Here is a 17,321-nt window from a genome sequence, read left to right as displayed (position 1 = left end):
GTACCAGAAAAGGTTTATTTCATATTCGTGTATATTCCTATATAATACCTTTATTTAAAAAGTTGCACATGTGGCTTCATTTGCATGTGGCTTATAATAGACTGGATGGAAAGACTCATGAATCAAGAAGTGAAAAACAGTTTACAGCAATGTAGATATATTAGTGTAATGAACATACTTTAAATTATTTAAGACAATATTTTTTGATATACATGTAAGCACGTTTAATATAAGCACGTGTATTAATATATGTGATATTTGCCTCTTTAATTATGATATTTATTTCAATTATGTATAAGAGTTTTATGGGAATTAGTGACTGCATTGGTTCGTTGTTTCAGTGACTGATGGTGGTGAGCACGGTGATAGTGGATGTGATGATGGTGGGGAGCATGTTGGTGGTGGTGGATGTGCTGATGGTGATGAGCACAGCGGTGGTGGAATTTGTGCTGATGGTGTTGAGCACGGTGGTGGTTGATGTGCTGATGCTGGGGAGCACGGTGGTGGTGGATGTGCTAATGGTGATGAGCACGGTGGTGGTGGATGTGCTGATGGTGTTTAGCACGATGGTGGTGGATGTGCTGATGGTGGTGAGCACAGTAGTGGTAGTGGTGGATGTGCTGATGGTGCTAAGCACGTTGGTGGTGGTGGTAGATATGCAGATGTTTGTGATAACGGTGGTGGTGGATGTGCTGATGGTGGTTAGCACTAAGTGGTGGATGTGCTGATGGTGGTAAGCACGGTGGTGGTGGATGTGCTGATGGTGGTGAGCACAGTAGTGGCAGTGGTGGATGTGCTGATTGTGGTAAGCACGAGGGTGGTGGATGTGCTGATGGTGGTGAGCACGGTGGTGGTGGATGTTCTGATGGTGGTGAGCACAGTAGTGGTAATGGTGGATGTGCTGATTGTGGTGAGCACGGTGTGGTGGTGGTTATGGTGATAATGGTTATAAGCATGGTGATGGTGATGATGGTGATAAGCATGGTGGTGGTGGTGGTCATGATGGTGATGAGCAAGATGGTAGTGGTGATTGTCATAATTGTTATGAGCATGGTGATGGTCATGATGATGATAAGCACGGTGATGGTGATGATGATGGTGATAAGCATGGTGATGGTGGTGGTGGTGGTCATGATGGTGATAAGCATGGTGGTGGTTGTGGTCATAATGGTGATGAGCAAGATGGTAGTGGTGATTGTCATGATAGTTATGAGCATGGTGGTTGGTTGTGATGGTGATGATGGTGATAAGCACGGTGGTGGTGGTGGTGGTCATGATGGTGATGAGCAAGATGGTAGTGGTGATTGTCATGATGGTTATGAGCACTGTGATGGTGATGATGGTGATAAGCACGGTTATGGTGGTGATGATGATGATGATGGTTATAAAAATAGTGGTGGATGGTGGTGGTGATGATAGTGATATTCACAGTGATGATGGTGATGGTGATGATGGTGATAAGCAACGTGGTGGTGGTGATGATGGTAGTGGTCATGAAGGTGATAAGCACGGTGGTGGTGGTCATGATGGTGATGAGAAAGATGGTAGTGGTGATTGTCATGATGGTTATGAGCATGGTGATGGTGATGATGGTGATAAGCACAGTGATGGTGGTGGTGGTGGTCATGATGGTGATGAGCAAGATGGTAGTGGTGATTGTCATGATGGTTATAAGCACGGTGATGGTGATGATGGTGATACGCAAGGTAATGGTGGTGATGGTGACGATGGTGATAAGAACGGTAATGGTGGTGGTGGTCATAATGGTAATGAGCAAAATGGTAGTGGTAATTGTCATGATGGTTATGAGCACGGTGATGGTGATGATGGTGATTGTGATAAACACAGTGGTGGTGGTGGTCATGATGGTGATGAGCAGGATGGTAGTGGTGATTGTCATGATGGTTATAAGCACTGTGATGGTGATGATGGTGATACGCAAGGTAACGGTGGTGATATTGATGATGGTGATAAGAACGGTGGTGGTGATGATGGTGATAATCACGGTGATGGTGGTGATGGTGATAAGCACGGTGATGGTAGCGGTCGTGATGGTGATGAGCATGATGGTAGTTGTGATTGTCATGATGATGATAAGCACAGTGATGATGGTGACAGTCATGATGGTGATGAGCACGGTGGTGGTCATGATGGTGATGAGCACGGTGGTGTTGGTGGTTATGTTGATGATGAGCATGGCGATGGTGGTGTTCATGATGGTTATAAGCATTATGGTGATGATTGTCATGATGGTAATGAGCTCGGTGATGGTGGTGGTCATGATTGTGATGAGCACGGTAGTGGTGGTGGTCATAATGGTGATCTTAAGGTGGTGGTGGTACTGATGGTCATGATGGTCATGAGCCAGGTGGTGTATTATGAGGGTCATGATGGTTATAAGCACAATGAGTGTGGTGGTCATGATTGTGATAAGCACGGTGATGGTGGATATGATGGCCATGATGGTTATAAGCACGGTGGTGGTGGTTATGTTGGTGATGAGCACAGTGGTGATGGTGATTGTCATGATAATTATGAGCACAGTGGTTGGATGGTCATGATGGTGTTGAGCGCGTTGGTGGTGGTTGTCATGATGGTGATAAGCACGGTGATCGTGGTGGTCATGATTGTTAAAAGCATGATGTTGATGTTTGTCATGATGGTGTTTAGCGCGGTTGAGGTGGTGGTCATGATGGTGATAAGCACGGTGATGGTGGTGGTTATGATTGTGAAAAGCACGGTGGTGGTGGTGGTGGTGGTCATGTTGATTATGAGCATGGCGATGTTGGTGGTCATGATGGTCATAACCATGATGGTGATGAGCTCGGTGGTGGTGGTGGTCATGATGGTGATGAGCACAGAGATGTTGGTGGTGGTCATGATGGTGATGAGCACAGTGATGTTGGTGGTGGTCATGATGGTGATGAGCATGGTGGTGGTGGTGGTCATGATGGTGATGAGCACAGTGGTGATGGTCGTGGTCATGATGGTGATGAGCATGGTGGTGGTGGTGGTGGTCATGATTGTGATTAGCATGGTGGTTGTGGTGTTCATCATGGTGATAAGCAAAGTGGCGGTGGTAGTAATGGTCATGATGGTGATGAGCTAAGTGGTGGATTGTGATGGTGATAAGCATGGTGATTGTGATTGTCATGATGGTGATAAGCACGGTGATTGTGGTGGTGATGGTCATGATGGTGTTAAGCATGGTGTCTGCGTGGGGTTCTGGGGGCCGCTCAAGGCCCCCGATGGGTCCAGGGCAAAGCCCTGGTGGGGGGATAAGGGGGGCTTTCTGTATTTCAGGGATTCTAATACCCTTTTTTGCCTTAGAATAGTGTTCAAGGAGTACACCTTTCGGTTAAGTAGATATAATTATGTTCAACACGAGACATCCACAATCAGAACAATAATAAGGAATCTTAGCAGTGAAGTTTAACACCTTTGTCTTTAAACAGTAAAATTTACTTTTTTTTACCTGAAGTCACAGGCATTAGACATGTACCTGACATTTTGGTTCAGTTGTCCACTTCCCATAAAACTCAACTGGCTATGATCAAATGCCTGTGTATGAACAGTCTACACTGTGGGATGTTTGATTTATAATAATGAACAACATATCAATTATCATGCTTGCAAATGTTTATTGTCAGGTAAAAGTGGTATTTATTCAATTCCATTTTCTGCACATTTGATGAGAATATAATGTTATTAATTATTATATATATATATTATTCCAAGTAATATCCAAACGGGACTTAAATGCTTTGGCAGCGTAGCCGTTGTGGACATGGTGGACATTGACGTATTCTGGTCCCCAAGCCAGATTTTTTCCCCTCATGGTGTTACATGAGTCCAGTAGCACACTTAAACTAGATTGTCCCATGGCAGTTCAAGTCTCTCAAACAGGCTTTCAAATTCTATGAACATTGATTTAGAATCAGCCCTTGTGATTTTTAAGGAGGCCAAATACCTCAACACTATTTCTTTCTCTATAGCAGAAAAATAGCTGCAACAGTTTTCTCATTGTTTGCGTTTGTTGACTTGTCTTAGTTGAAACAAAACCGAGATCCATTAGCTCCTCCACATGTTCATCATTGAAATGGCTAGCCACTCCGTAAGTCATCTTGTATGATGCTGTACACCTTTGAAGTTTTATGTCGCTGAGAGCTTTTGTATCTTTGGCAAGTGTGTTAAGTAAGACACACTACTGTGGTGCCAGGGAGCATGTTCAGCCATAAATCCAAGTATCATGGCCTCTGGATTGAATTGTCAGTCACTGGATGCACTGGCTGAGGTGTCTTTCATCCCAGACTTTTGTAACCATCAACCTACCTGGATGGGGAAATACAAATTACAACAATAGAATTTAAATCTCACTCAAACTGGGTCCTTAAGAAGTTTTGTTGAACTGTCTCAAAAAGAAAATAAAATGACTGCCTCTACGTAATATATATTACTACTACAAAATATTTATTCATGTTTGTTTTTTTAAATTTGAACCAAACCAATTTTCATTTGAACCTCCCATTATGGTCAACAGCCACTTCTTATTGAGAACAATGCTTCAAACATTATGAGAAAAATAAAGAAACAGCGTAAACTTCAATCGGCCAAATAAAAATCCATTATTATGACACAATCCGAATCGGGATGTCCGAAATAATGCTACATGCGAAAAATTCATTCTCAGTTTGATCACTTTCTATTAACTTAAAAAGAAACGTTTCGGAAATTGCTCTTCAAAAATAAATGGCAAATATACCCTTAAAATCGACGAATCGATGTTTTTAGAAGTTGGTGGTGGTCGTTTTTTTCCAATTTTCCAGTACCCGTTTATTCGTCGTCTGTCATATCCGGATACGACCTTCCGGATACTGTCTTCTAGTCCCATCGGTAATTTCCGTAATCACCGGATGTTATCTTAACCAATCATATAGCTCGATTGCCAAGACGTAAATAGGTTCGTTAATTTCCGGCTTTACACTTCCGGAAAACTCAACCTTTCGTACCCATATTGTTCGAACTGAGCTCGAATCGCTCCCTGTACCCCTCCCCCCTAGAAAAAAACTCAACGGATTTACATTAATCTCAAAATCGATCCGTGAGGCCTTAAATCCGGAATTCCGGATTAATCCGGAATTTTATCATCCCTGTGATAATTATTATGGTGATGAGCAAGTTGGTGCATAGTGATGGTCATGATGGTGTTAAGCATGGTGATGGTGTTTAGCATGGTGGTGGATGTTGATGGTCATGATGGGGATATGCACGGTTGTTGTGGTTGTGGTGATGGCCATGTTGGGGGTGATAAGGGTGCAGGTGGTCATGATGGTGATAAGCTAGGTGGTGGATGATGGTATGGTGGTGATTAGCAAGGCAGTGGATAGTCATGATTATAGTGGTTATGAGCAAGATTGTGCATAGTGATGGTATGATAGTGCTATGCAGGGTGGTGGTCATGATGGTGATAAGCACGGTGATGGTGGCGGTCATGATTGTGATCAGCACGGTGCTGGTGTGGTGATGTTCATGGGTGGTGAGCATCGTGGTGGTTGTGGTGGTGGCCATGTTGGTGATGAGTAGGTGATTCTGGTGGTCATGATGGTTATAAGCACGGTGGTGGATTAAGGTGGGCATGATGATGATGAGCACGGTGGTGGTGGTGTTGGTCATGATGGTGATGAATACGGTGGTGGTGGTCATGATGGTAATGAGTACGGTGGTGATGGTGGTCATGATGGTGATGAACACGGTGGTGATGGTGGTCATGATGGTGATGAGTACGGTGGTAGTGGTGGTCATGGTGGTGATAAGCACATAGGTGCTGGTGGTGATGGGCATGTTGATGATAAGAACGGTGGTGATTGTGATGGTCATGATGGTGATGAGCACGATGGAGGTGGTGGTCATGATGGTGGCTAGCACTGTGGTTGTGGTATTTGTCATGATAGTTATGAGCACGGTGGTGGTGATTGTCATGATGATAATGAGCACGGCGCAGGATGGTGATGGTTATGATGGTTATGAGCACGTTGGTTGTGTTTGTGGTGGTGGTGATGGTCATGACTGTGATAAGGTTGATGGTGATGGTGGTGGTCATGATGGTGATAAGGAAGGTATGGATGGTGGTGGTCATGATGGTTGTGAGCACGGTGGTGGTTGTCATTATGTTGATGAGCACGTTGGTAGTGGTGGTGGTCATAATGATGATGATGAGCACAGTGGTGGTGATGGTCATAATATTGAAGAGGACAGTGGTGGATATAAGTGGTTATGATGGCAATGAGCAATGTGGTGGATGGTGATGGGTTATTTTGGTGATAAGTATGGTGGTGGTTGTGATCATGTTGGTGATAAGTACTGTGGTGGTGGTGGTCATGATTGTGATAAGTACGATGGTGGTTGTGCTAATGATGATGATAAGTAAGATGGTGGTTGTGCTCATAATGGTGATAAGTACGACAGTGGTTGTGCTCATGATGGTGATATGTACGATGGTGGTGGTGCTAATGATGGTGATAAGTACGATGGTGGTGGTGGTCATGAAATTGATAAGTTTGGTGGTGTTGGTGTTCATGTTGGTGATAAGTACAGTGGTGGTGGTGCTCATGATGGCGATAAGTATGATGATGGTTGTGCTCATGATGGTGATAAGCACGGTGATGGTGGTGGTGGTAGTGGTTGTGGTGGTGCTGCCAGTGGTGATGCAAGCGGTGGTGGTGGTGATGGTGTAGGTGGTGATGGTGATAAGCACGTTGGTAGTGATGGTGGTTGTGGTCATGATGGTGGTAAGTACGATTGTGGTGGTGGTCATGATGGTGATAAGTACGATGGTGGTTGTGCTCATGATGGTGATAAGAACGATGGTGGTGATGGTAATTAAATTGATATTTTCGTTGGTTGTGGTGGTCATGTTGGTGATAAGTACGGTGTTGGTGGTGCTGGTGGTGATGCTCATGATGGCGATAATTACAGTGGTGTTGGTGGTCATGATGGTGATAAGTACGATGGTGGTGGTGCTCATGATGGTGATAAGTAAGATGGTAGAGGTGGTAATGAAATTGATAAATTCGGTGGTGGTGGTGGTCATATTGGTGATAAGTACAGTGGTGGTGGTGGTGCTCATGATGGCGATAAGTATGATGGTGGTTGTACTCATGATGGTGATAAGCACGGTGATAGTGGTGGTGGTGGAAGTGGTGATGGTGGTGGTGGTGGTGATGGTGTAGGTGGTGGTGGGGATGGTGATTGAGGTGGTGGTGGTGATGATGGTGATGGTGATAAACACGTTGGTAGTGATGGTGGTTGTGGTCATAATGACGGTAAGTACGATTGTGGTGGTGGTCATGATGGTGTACGATGGTGGTTGTGCTCATGATGGTGATAAGTAAGGTTGTGGTGGTGATAAAGGTGGCGCTCATAATGGTGATAAGTACGATGGTGGTCTTGGTCATGAAATTGATAAGTTTGCAGGTGGTGGTGGTCATGATGGCGATAAGTATGATGGTGATTGTGGTCATGATGGTTATAAGCACGGTGATAGTGGTGGTGGTGGTGGTGGTGGAAGTGGTGGTGGTGGTAGTGGTGGTGATGGTGTAGGTGATGGTGGGGGTGGTGATGATGGTGATGGTGATAAACACGTTGTTAGTGATGGTGGTTGTGGTCATGATGGTGGTAAGTACGATGGTGGTTGTGCTCATGATGGTGATAAGTACTGGTGTGGTGGTGATGAAGGTGGTGCATATAATGGTGATAAGCACGATGGTGGTTGTGCTCATGATGGTGATAAGTACGATGGTGGTGTTGCTCATTGTGGTGATAAGTACGATGGTGGTGTTGGTCATAAAATTTATAAGTACGGTGGTGGTGGTCATGTTGGAGATAAGTACGATGCTGGTGGTGGTGGTGATGGTAGTGATGGTGATAAGCACAGTGGTAGTGGTGGTTGTTTTCATTATCGTGATAAGTACGGTGATGGTGGTAGTCATGCTGGTGATAAGTACGATGGAGGTTGTGCTCATGATGGTGATTAGCACGGTGGTGGTGGTGATGGAAGTGATCGTGGTGGTGGTGGTGATGGTGTAGGTGGTGGAATGATGTTGTTGGTGATGGTAGTGGTGACGGTGGTGGTCATGATGGTGGTAAGTACGATTGTGGTGGTGGTCATGATGGTGGTAAATGCGATGGTGGTTGTGCGCATGATAGTGATAAGTACGGTGGTGGTGGTGATAATGATAAGTACGGTGGTGGTGGTTGTTATGTTGGTAGTCAGCACTGTGGTGGTGGTCATGGTGGTGATGAGCACGATGGTGGTGGTGGTGCTCATGTTGGTGATAAGTACGGTAGTGGTGGTGGTGATGGTGGTTTTGATGGTGATAAGTACGGTGGTGGTGGTGGTTGTTATGTTGGTAGTCAGCACGGTGGTGGTGGTGGTCATGGTGGTGATGAGCACGGTGGTGGTGGTGGTGCTCATGTTTGTGATAAGTACGATAGTGGTGGTGATCATGATGGTGATAAGTACGGTGGTGGTTTTGATCATGTAGGTGATAAGTACGGTGGTGGTGGTGGTCATGATGGTGATGCGTACGGTCGTGGTGGTGGTCATGATGATGATAAGGACGATGGTGGCTGTGCTCATGATGGTGATAAGTAAGATGGTGGTTGTGCTCATGATGGTGATAAGTAAGATGGTGGTTTTGCTCATGATGGTGATAAGTACGATGGTGGTGGTGCTCATGATGGTGATACGTATGATGGTGGTTGTGCTCATGATGGTGATAAGTATGATGGTGGCTGTGCTCATGATGGTGATGAGTAAGATGGTGTTTGTATTCATGATGGTGATAAGTATGATGGTGGTTGTGCTTATGATGGTGATAAGTACGATGGTGGTGGTGCTCATGATGATGATAAGTACGGTGGTGGTGGTGGTGGTCATGATGGTGATAAGTACGATGGTGGCTGTGCTCATGATGGTGATGAGTAAGATGGTGTTTGTGCTCATGATGGTGATAAGTACGATGGTGGCTGTGCTCATGATGGTGATGAGTAAGATGTTGTTTGTGCTAATGATGGTGATAAGTATGATGGTGGTTGTGCTTATGATGGTGATAAGTACGATGGTGGTTTGCTCATGATGGTGATAAGTACGATGGTCGTTCTGCTCATGCTGGTGATAAGTTAGATGATGGGCGTGTTTATGATAGTGATAAGTACGGTGATGGTGGTGGTCATTTTGGTGATAAGTAAGATGGTGGTTGGTAGTGGTGATGATGGTTGTGGAGGGTGTGATGGTGGTGATGGTTGGTGTGATGGTGGTGGTGGTGGTGGTGGTGGTGATGTTGATAAGTACGATGGGGGGCGTGCTCATGATGATGATAAGCACGGTGATGGTGGTGGTGGTGGTGGTGGTGATTGTGTTGGTGATGGTGGGTGTGACGTAGGTGGTGGTGGTGATGGTAATAAGTACGATGGTGGTTCTGCTCATAATGGTGATAGGCACGGTGATGATAATGGTGTTGGTGATGGTAATGGTGGTTGTTGTGATAATGTTAGTGGTGGTGATGGTGTTGGTGATAGTAACAATGGTGGTTTTGCTCATGATGGTGATAAATACAATGGTGGTGCTGCTCATGCTGGGGTCAAGTGCGATAGTGGGCGTGCCCATGATGACGATAAGCACGGTGGTGGCGGTGGTGGTGGTGTATGTGATGGTTTTGGTGGTGGTGGTGGTGGTGGATGTGGGGGTGGTGATAATGGTGGTGGTGTGGTGATGGTGATAAGTACTGTGGTGGTGGTGGTCATGATGGTGATAAGTACGATGGTGGGCGTGCTCATGATGTTGCTAAGCACGGTAGTGATGGTGGTTATGGTGGTGGTGATGGTTGTGATGGTGATAAGTATGATGGTGGTTGTGCTCATGATGTTGCTAAGCACGGTAGTGATGGTGGTGGTGATGGTGGTGGTGGTGGTTGCAATGGTGATTGTGGTGGAGATGGTGTTGGTGGTGGGTATGGTGATGATAAGTATGGTGGTGGCTGTGGTCATGATGGTGATAAGTACAATGGTGGTGGTGCTCATGATAGTGATACGTACGATGTTGGATTTGCTCACGATAGTGATAAGTACGATGGTGGATTTGCTCAGGATGGTGATAAGTACGATGGTGATAAGTACGATGGTGGTCCTGCTCATGCTGGTGATAAGTACGATGATGGGCTTGTTTATGATAGTGATAATTACGGTAGTGGTGGTGGTCATGTTGGTGATAAGTAAGATGGTTGTTTTGCTCATGATGATGATAAGCAAGGTGGTGGTGGTGATGGTGGTGGTGATGGTTGTGATCGTGATAAGTACGATGGTGGTTGTGCTCATGATGTTGATAAGCATGGAAGTGGTGGTGGTGGTGGTGATGGTGGTGGTGGTGGTGGTGATGATGGTGATAATGGTATTGATGGTGGTGGTGGTGGTGTTGGTGGGTGTGATGGTGGTGGTGGTGATGTTGATAAGTACAATGGTGGTTGTCCTCATAATGGTGATAAGTACAATGGTGGTGGTGCTCATGATGGTGATAAGTACGATTGTGGGTGTGCTGAAAAAGGGTGATAAGTACGATGGTGGTGCTGCTCATGCTAGTGTCAAATACGATGGTGGGCGTGCTCATGATGGTGATAAGTACAATTGTGGTGGTGCTCATTATGGTGACAAGTACAATGGTGGGTGTGCTCACGATGGTGATAGTTACAATGGTAATGGTGCTTATGATAGTGATAAGTACAATGATAGTTGTGCTCACGATGGTGATAAGTACAATGGTGGTTGTGCTTATGTTGGTGATAAGTACAATGGTGGTGGTGATGGTGGTGGTAGTTGGGATGGTGATGATGGTGGTGATGGTGATAAGTACGATGGTGGTGGCTGTGCTCATGATGGTGATAAGTTTGTTGATTGCAGTGCTTATGATGGTTATAAGTACAATGGTGGTTGTGCTTATGTTGGTTATAAGTACGATGGTGGATTTGCTCACGGTGGTGATAAATACAATGGTTTTGCTGCTCATGCTGGTGATAAGTACGATGATGGGCGTTTTATGATATTGATAAATACGGTGGTGGTGGTGGTGGTCATGTTGGTGATAAGTACAATGGTGGTGGTGCTCATGATGGTGATAAGTACAATGGAACATAAAGATGATAAGCACGTTGGTGGTGGTGTTGGTGTTGGTGGTGATAGTGGTGCTGGTGGTGATGGTGATAAGTACGATGGAGGTTGTGCTCATGATGGTGATAAGCACGGTGGTAGTGGTGGTGCTGGTGATGGTTATGGTGGTTGTGGTGATAATGTTGTTGTTGGTGGTGATAAGTACAATGGTTGTTGTGCTCATGAATGTGATATGTACAATTGTGGTGGTGCTGATGATGGTGATAAGTACAATGGTGGGTGTGCTCACGATGGTGATAAGTACAATGGTGGGTGTGCACATGATGGTAATAAGTACATTTGTAATTGTGGTACTGCTACTGATGATGATGATGATGATGATGATGATGATGATGATGATGATGATGATGATGATGATGATGATATGATGAGATGATGATGATGATGATGATGATGATGATGATGATGATGATGATGATGATGATGATGGGGGTGATGGTAGGGGTGGTGGTGGTGGTGGTGGTGGTGGTGGTAATGGGGATGGTGATAAGTATGATGGTGGTTGTGCTCATGATGGTGTTAAGCACGGTGGTGGTGGTGATGGTAATGGTGGTTGTGGTGATAATGTTGGTGGTGGTTGTGGTGGTGATAAGTGCAATTGTGGTTGTGCTCATGAATGTGATAAGTACAATTGTGGGTGTGCTCACGATGGTGATAAGTACAATGGTGGGTGTGCACATGATGGTAATAAGTACATTTGTAATTGTGGTACTGCTACAGATGATGATGATGATGATGATGATGATGATGATGATGATGATGATGATGATGAGATGATGATGATGATGATGATGATGATGATGATGATGATGATGATGATGATGATGATGATGATGATGATGATGATGGGGGTGATGGTAGGGGTGGTGGTGGTGGTGGTGGTGGTGGTGGTGGTAATGGGGATGGTGATAAGTATGATGGTGGTTGTGCTCATGATGGTGTTAAGCACGGTGGTGGTGGTGATGGTAATGGTGGTTGTGGTGATAATGTTGGTGGTGGTTGTGGTGGTGATAAGTGCAATTGTGGTTGTGCTCATGAATGTGATAAGTACAATTGTGGGTGTGCTCACGATGGTGATAAGTACAATGGTGATTGTGCTTATGATGGTGATAAGTACAATGATGGTTGTGCTTATGATGGTGTTAAGTATAAGGGTGGTTATGCTTATGAAGGTGATAAGTACAATGGTGATTGTGCTTATGATGGCGATAAGTATGATGGTGGTTGTGTTCATGAGGGTGATAATTACTGTGGTGGTTGTGCTCATGATGGTGATGAGCAACGTGGTTGTGGAGGTGGTTATGATAAGGATAAGTTCAACGGTTGTTGTGCTTATGATGGTGATAAGCACGATGGTGGTGATGATGGTGGTGATGGTGATAAGCACGGTGGTGGTGGTGGTGGTGCTAAGCACGGTGGTGGTGATGGTGCTTGTGGTCATGATGGTGTTTAGAACGATGGTGGTTGTGTTCGTGATGGTGATAAGCATGGTGGTGGTTGTTGTCAGGATGGTGATAAGTACGGTGGTGGTGGTGATGATGGTCTTGATGGTGAAACGTACGATGGTGGTTGTGCTTATGATGGTGATAAGTACGGTAAAAAAAATATTAAACGGAAATAGGTATCAGCGATACTAGTTACCATTTCCTACCTTCTTTTGAATGGACAAAGTGAGTCTGTGGCCAAACAATTGCTTCATTTCCCAATGCTGCATGTTTGAAGGTGAACTCAGTAGATTTTGCATAGATCACATGCGAAGTAAGTCTACAGAGTTTTCAAGACTGACTGTTGGTTTAAGTACATGATGTTGATTGCAGACATCCTTTCGTTACTGATCGGACTGTGGCTGATGCAACCGATACTTGCTTCAGTATATCCCTTCATGTATCTTGATCATCAGTTTGGCGTTATACCCATAAAATACCAGTGTGGCCCCGTAGAAATAATCCGAGAGGCCCAGTACTATTCCTCGCTAGGACTTCTACACTAGATAAACCCGCCTGGGAGGGCTCTTAAGGGTGGTGGCAGAGTAATGGTGTGTAACATTTTCTTCTCCTTTGTCAAGTGTTTAACTTTTACTGAAACTATGCCCAGTCTTGTCAGTTATTTTCTGGTCCTCTATGACATTGGTTCCCGTTCTCCGGGCCAATTCAGTCCGATATTTCTTGGAAGTCATGGCTGCAAGCTTGGACAAGCTCGTTTCATTGATAAGATTTTTCACATTCGCTTTGGTTTCCAGTCAGCAGGCATGAAAGATTTGGACTGAAATTTACGAAATGAGTACAGTAATAGAATCACATTGCAGACATTTTCCAATCTGATTAAGACACTTGATGAATAACGGTAGAATTTATGCAGTGAGGAATTTGACATAATTTTTGACATAATATTATTATATAATATGTTGAATTATCCAGCCAACAGAATTATGGAAAAAATAGTGTTAAAAGTCTGTTCCAGTTTGACTATCAATAATTGGTTCCAGCAACCGATTATCGAGAGTAAACTCGTGTTTTGATAATATCTTAATTGTAGTTTTATTCTTGTTCAATAACTTAACTAACTGAACTCTATGGAGAAAAATGGCAGAAAATACCGGATGCAAATAACGAGAAGAAAGTAGGAAAACAACACACAGATTGAATAGATGATCGATTATGACCAAATACAATCGATTGTCGCCGACATCAGGCCCATCCAATCAATTTTCGATTATAATCGTTCAGCGGAATATCAATTTGAAAAAATAGATGTAGAATCTTGGATTATCAAGTTCTCCATATTTGACCTTTTCGATGTGCACTATTTGGAGGAATCAAAAAGAGGAACTGTTTAGTATTTGAAATACCGGTACTATCAAACCATTTTATGTTGAAATGAACCATACAGAATCATTGATTCAAAATTATTTTTTTACATAATTATCCAATAAATGACAAAAAAGTGTCTATTAAAATACCTTAAAGTTAGCATCACAGGCAGGTTTGTAGGTTGACGCTGGCTTAGAGACAGCTTTGAGTGTCTGTAGTATAGGGATGGTGTTGACCACATTCATCTCTTTGTGAATGTCGATGTCTGTCTTGAGTATATCCTTCATCTGGTCAGACCTGGCCCTCTCAATGGCCGTTTCAGATCTCTGAAACAGAAAACATAAAGAGTCTTACTTAGCATTGGAAGGACTGTGGTAAAGACTGTGTCTCCTTTTGACTGATAAAAAAAAAATCATCAAAAATAATTATGTTTGATGCCGATTTTCAGCACCAATTTTGGTAAATTTCCACTGCGTTCTATCTTTGGTATAAAGCGTTTTAACCCGTTTTTTCACCATTTTTTTTTTTGCCTGCAACCCATGTATGCTAGCATCCTATACAAAATATGGTAACATCAGAACAGAAAATATAGATTACAACACATACTGTCATAAATAAAATATGGGAGGAACTGTCTAATTTTGCTTTACATGTATAAATGCCTTTAAATCGGTGTTCAAATAATGGATACATGTCAAGTTATTAACACCTACATTTATACACCGCTATTCTGAGAACGGTTTATTCCAAATTATTGCTATTTCGAATTTATTCTTTGGTCCCAATTTGATTCCTTCATTGTTTAATTATTGTTTTTATCAATAATTTGAGATCAATATCTCGAAAGAATCGCTATTTCGAGGTAAAAAATACAGTCCCTATTTGGTATTTCACACCTATATATCAATCCCTGTTTCAACATGAATATTTCATAGTTTTCACACCATACTGCGATTGTCAAATGAATGTACACGAGCTCATCATTGTCTCTGTCTGCCGCCCAGTGGAGTGCTGTCGAGAACATCTGAAGAAATATTTATTAATATATCATTAATTTGGTTGTCCAGTTAGCCCAATAAGCTGAATAAGTGGGTTTTCTCCGGGTTCTCTGGATTCCATCCCAACCGAAGAACACACTCTCGTGCAACATCGTGCCAACGAGAGTGACTTGGTATAAGTTAATGGTACTTTCATCACAACCGTTGTAAGATATATAAAGTTTAAATTTTTATCATTAATTCACTGCTTTAAAAGTAAAGTGAAGTTACTTGCTTAATATATTAGTATCAGGATTATTATAAGTAAAGTTAAAGCCATATGCAGCACAGACCGGACTTAATGGTCAGGATAATTTGATAAAAGAAATGTCAATAACTTCTGTGATCAAATAAATTTTTATCAATAACAAAACAGTGAGGTAATTTTAGGGCAGAAATTTATACAATTATTTTCTTTCAAAAAAATAAAAATGCTTCAATATGTAATAAAACATATCGTTTATTAGATTTGTTTGTAATGATCGAAATCAACTCACACCGCCAACAGCGTTGAGTTCACATCAATGAGGGCCATGGCAGCCTCAGGATGATTATGGAACGCAGCATACATCAGCCCCGTCAGATTGGCCTGCAAACATCAGAGTGAGACATTCAGAATTCAAGCACCATACAGAATTTCTATTTTCTATATAAATGAAATCTCCATTACCATATTTTTTTTATTTTATGATACGACTCGTGGTATGATAGATTGATGACTTGTTTTTACAAAATAAAAACTGTACACAAGGGAAATGGTTGAAAATGCAAGAGCTATTAAAATTATTTTTATAGACTCCCAACATCCTACACAAGTACATTAGTATATGTCGGACTGACGTGCTTTTACCTAATATGAATTGAATCGAACACATGTTGTCTCTCCCGACATTAAATTTTTCTTTCAAGTATACAAGTTTCATATTGCTATTTTGAATATATTATGTAAACTTACTATGCCAGATGACATCTTGCTGTACCAGTATATTATTATTATACTTTGTTGTTAATTCTGCTATTCTATGGATCTTGTCAGATTTGTTTGCATAATAAAGTCTTCTTCTTCATTATTGTCTGAGGAGCAATAAGCAATGTAATTAAAAGCAGGAATTCTTCAACAGCGTAAATGTAATATATGTTTTTATTTTACGTTATAAAATATACATTTTTGCAGTTCATTTTTGAACCTTTCTGTTTAATATTTATATTGATTACTACATATACAATAATGATAATAATTGTTCAAAAAGGTTTACCAAAATACCTTTTTTCCAGGTTGACATCCTTTCTCATATATCTTAGAGGAATTTGAGGATACATAACGTATATTTTTTTGATAATTATGAGCACACTGAATTAACAGCGCATATAAAGGACTCACACTAAACCTGAATAGGTACAAGCATGTCAAGCCAACACTTTTTACACACATGACCTAACTTAAAGCTGCACTCTAACAGATTGACTGTTTAAAAACAAAAAATTGTCTTAGAATAAGCCATTTTTTTGCATTAATGTCTGGACACCAGTGATAAAAGATTGTTGACGAAAATCAGATTACAAGTTTTCAGAGTTACCTTTGTAAATTTGTGTTGTATGGCTAAAAGCGTTTCTAACACTTTTTTGGCAGTTTTCCAAATAATTGAGATCTGTTCTTTCATAACTTATCTTCAAATACTGAATTATAGGCATTGGTGCCAAAATAAGCTGATTTCTAGACCAAAAATAATAGTCAAAACTGTCAATCTGTTAGAGTGCAGCTTTAACGCGTTGAACAGTGCAAATTGTCATACGAGGAAACATGATGAAAGGGAGACAAACAAGAAAGCAATAGAACAATCTAACTCAGATCACCTACCTCACCCAGTCACTGCTCTTGCTATTCACACTACACCCTGCCTTCACCAGAGAGCGTGCTATCTCTCCCATCTGGACATCATTCTCTTTTTGTGATCGTGAACACTCATGTACGCTCATCCTGAAGCATAAATGGCTGTCATACATATAATCATCTTTTAAAACATGGTCGATGTGAATAAAGTGATTCATAACAGTCACCAATTGATTTTTTTTTCAATTACCACGATACTCGTTGTCATTCAACCATTCCATTGCCCAAAAAAAGAACTTATGGATAATTAAGGATTGGTCACATTTTTTCTTGCAATTATGTTAGCGCTCCTTGATCTACATAACTTACTATACAACTATTTATTACGATTAAACGATTATCAGTATCTTCGGCAATTGAGTA

General features: G+C 42.3%; 1 protein-coding gene and 1 long non-coding RNA gene across 2 annotated transcripts; one reads left to right on the top strand and one right to left on the bottom strand.

Moving 5' to 3' along the window:
* Window positions 1–5,893: 5,893 nt before the first annotated feature.
* On the top strand, window positions 5,894–10,275 carry LOC128225813 (uncharacterized). The gene is made up of 4 exons (XM_052935712.1): window positions 5,894–6,116; window positions 8,544–8,649; window positions 9,499–9,769; window positions 9,934–10,275. The coding sequence occupies exons 1-4, from the start codon at window positions 5,894–5,896 to the stop codon at window positions 10,273–10,275; spliced, it is 942 nt and encodes a 313-aa protein (XP_052791672.1).
* Window positions 10,276–15,629: 5,354 nt separating this feature from the next.
* On the bottom strand, window positions 15,630–17,047 carry LOC128229420 (uncharacterized). The gene is made up of 3 exons (XR_008260093.1): window positions 16,926–17,047; window positions 16,023–16,141; window positions 15,630–15,656 (listed from the first exon to the last, which is right to left on the bottom strand). It is a non-coding gene; the product is annotated as an uncharacterized LOC128229420 (long non-coding RNA).
* Between the last annotated feature and the right edge of the window lie 274 nt (window positions 17,048–17,321).

Source organism: Mya arenaria, chromosome 1 (genome assembly GCF_026914265.1).
Source record: "Mya arenaria isolate MELC-2E11 chromosome 1, ASM2691426v1".
Taxonomy (NCBI): Eukaryota; Metazoa; Mollusca; class Bivalvia; order Myida; family Myidae; genus Mya; species Mya arenaria.
This window is presented reverse-complemented; position numbering and strand designations above follow the sequence as displayed.

Bases quoted from the DNA above. Each gene is read 5' to 3' on its own strand.
- LOC128225813 (XM_052935712.1), top strand. From the start codon at position 5,894: ATGGAGGTGGTGGTCATGATGGTGGCTAGCACTGTGGTTGTGGTATTT. The intron at 6,117-8,543 runs GTATGGATGGTG...TTGATCATGTAG, and splicing joins TCATGATGGTGATAAGGAAG to GTGATAAGTACGGTGGTGGT. The intron at 8,650-9,498 runs GTAAGATGGTGG...TAATGGTGATAG, and splicing joins TGTGCTCATGATGGTGATAA to GCACGGTGATGATAATGGTG.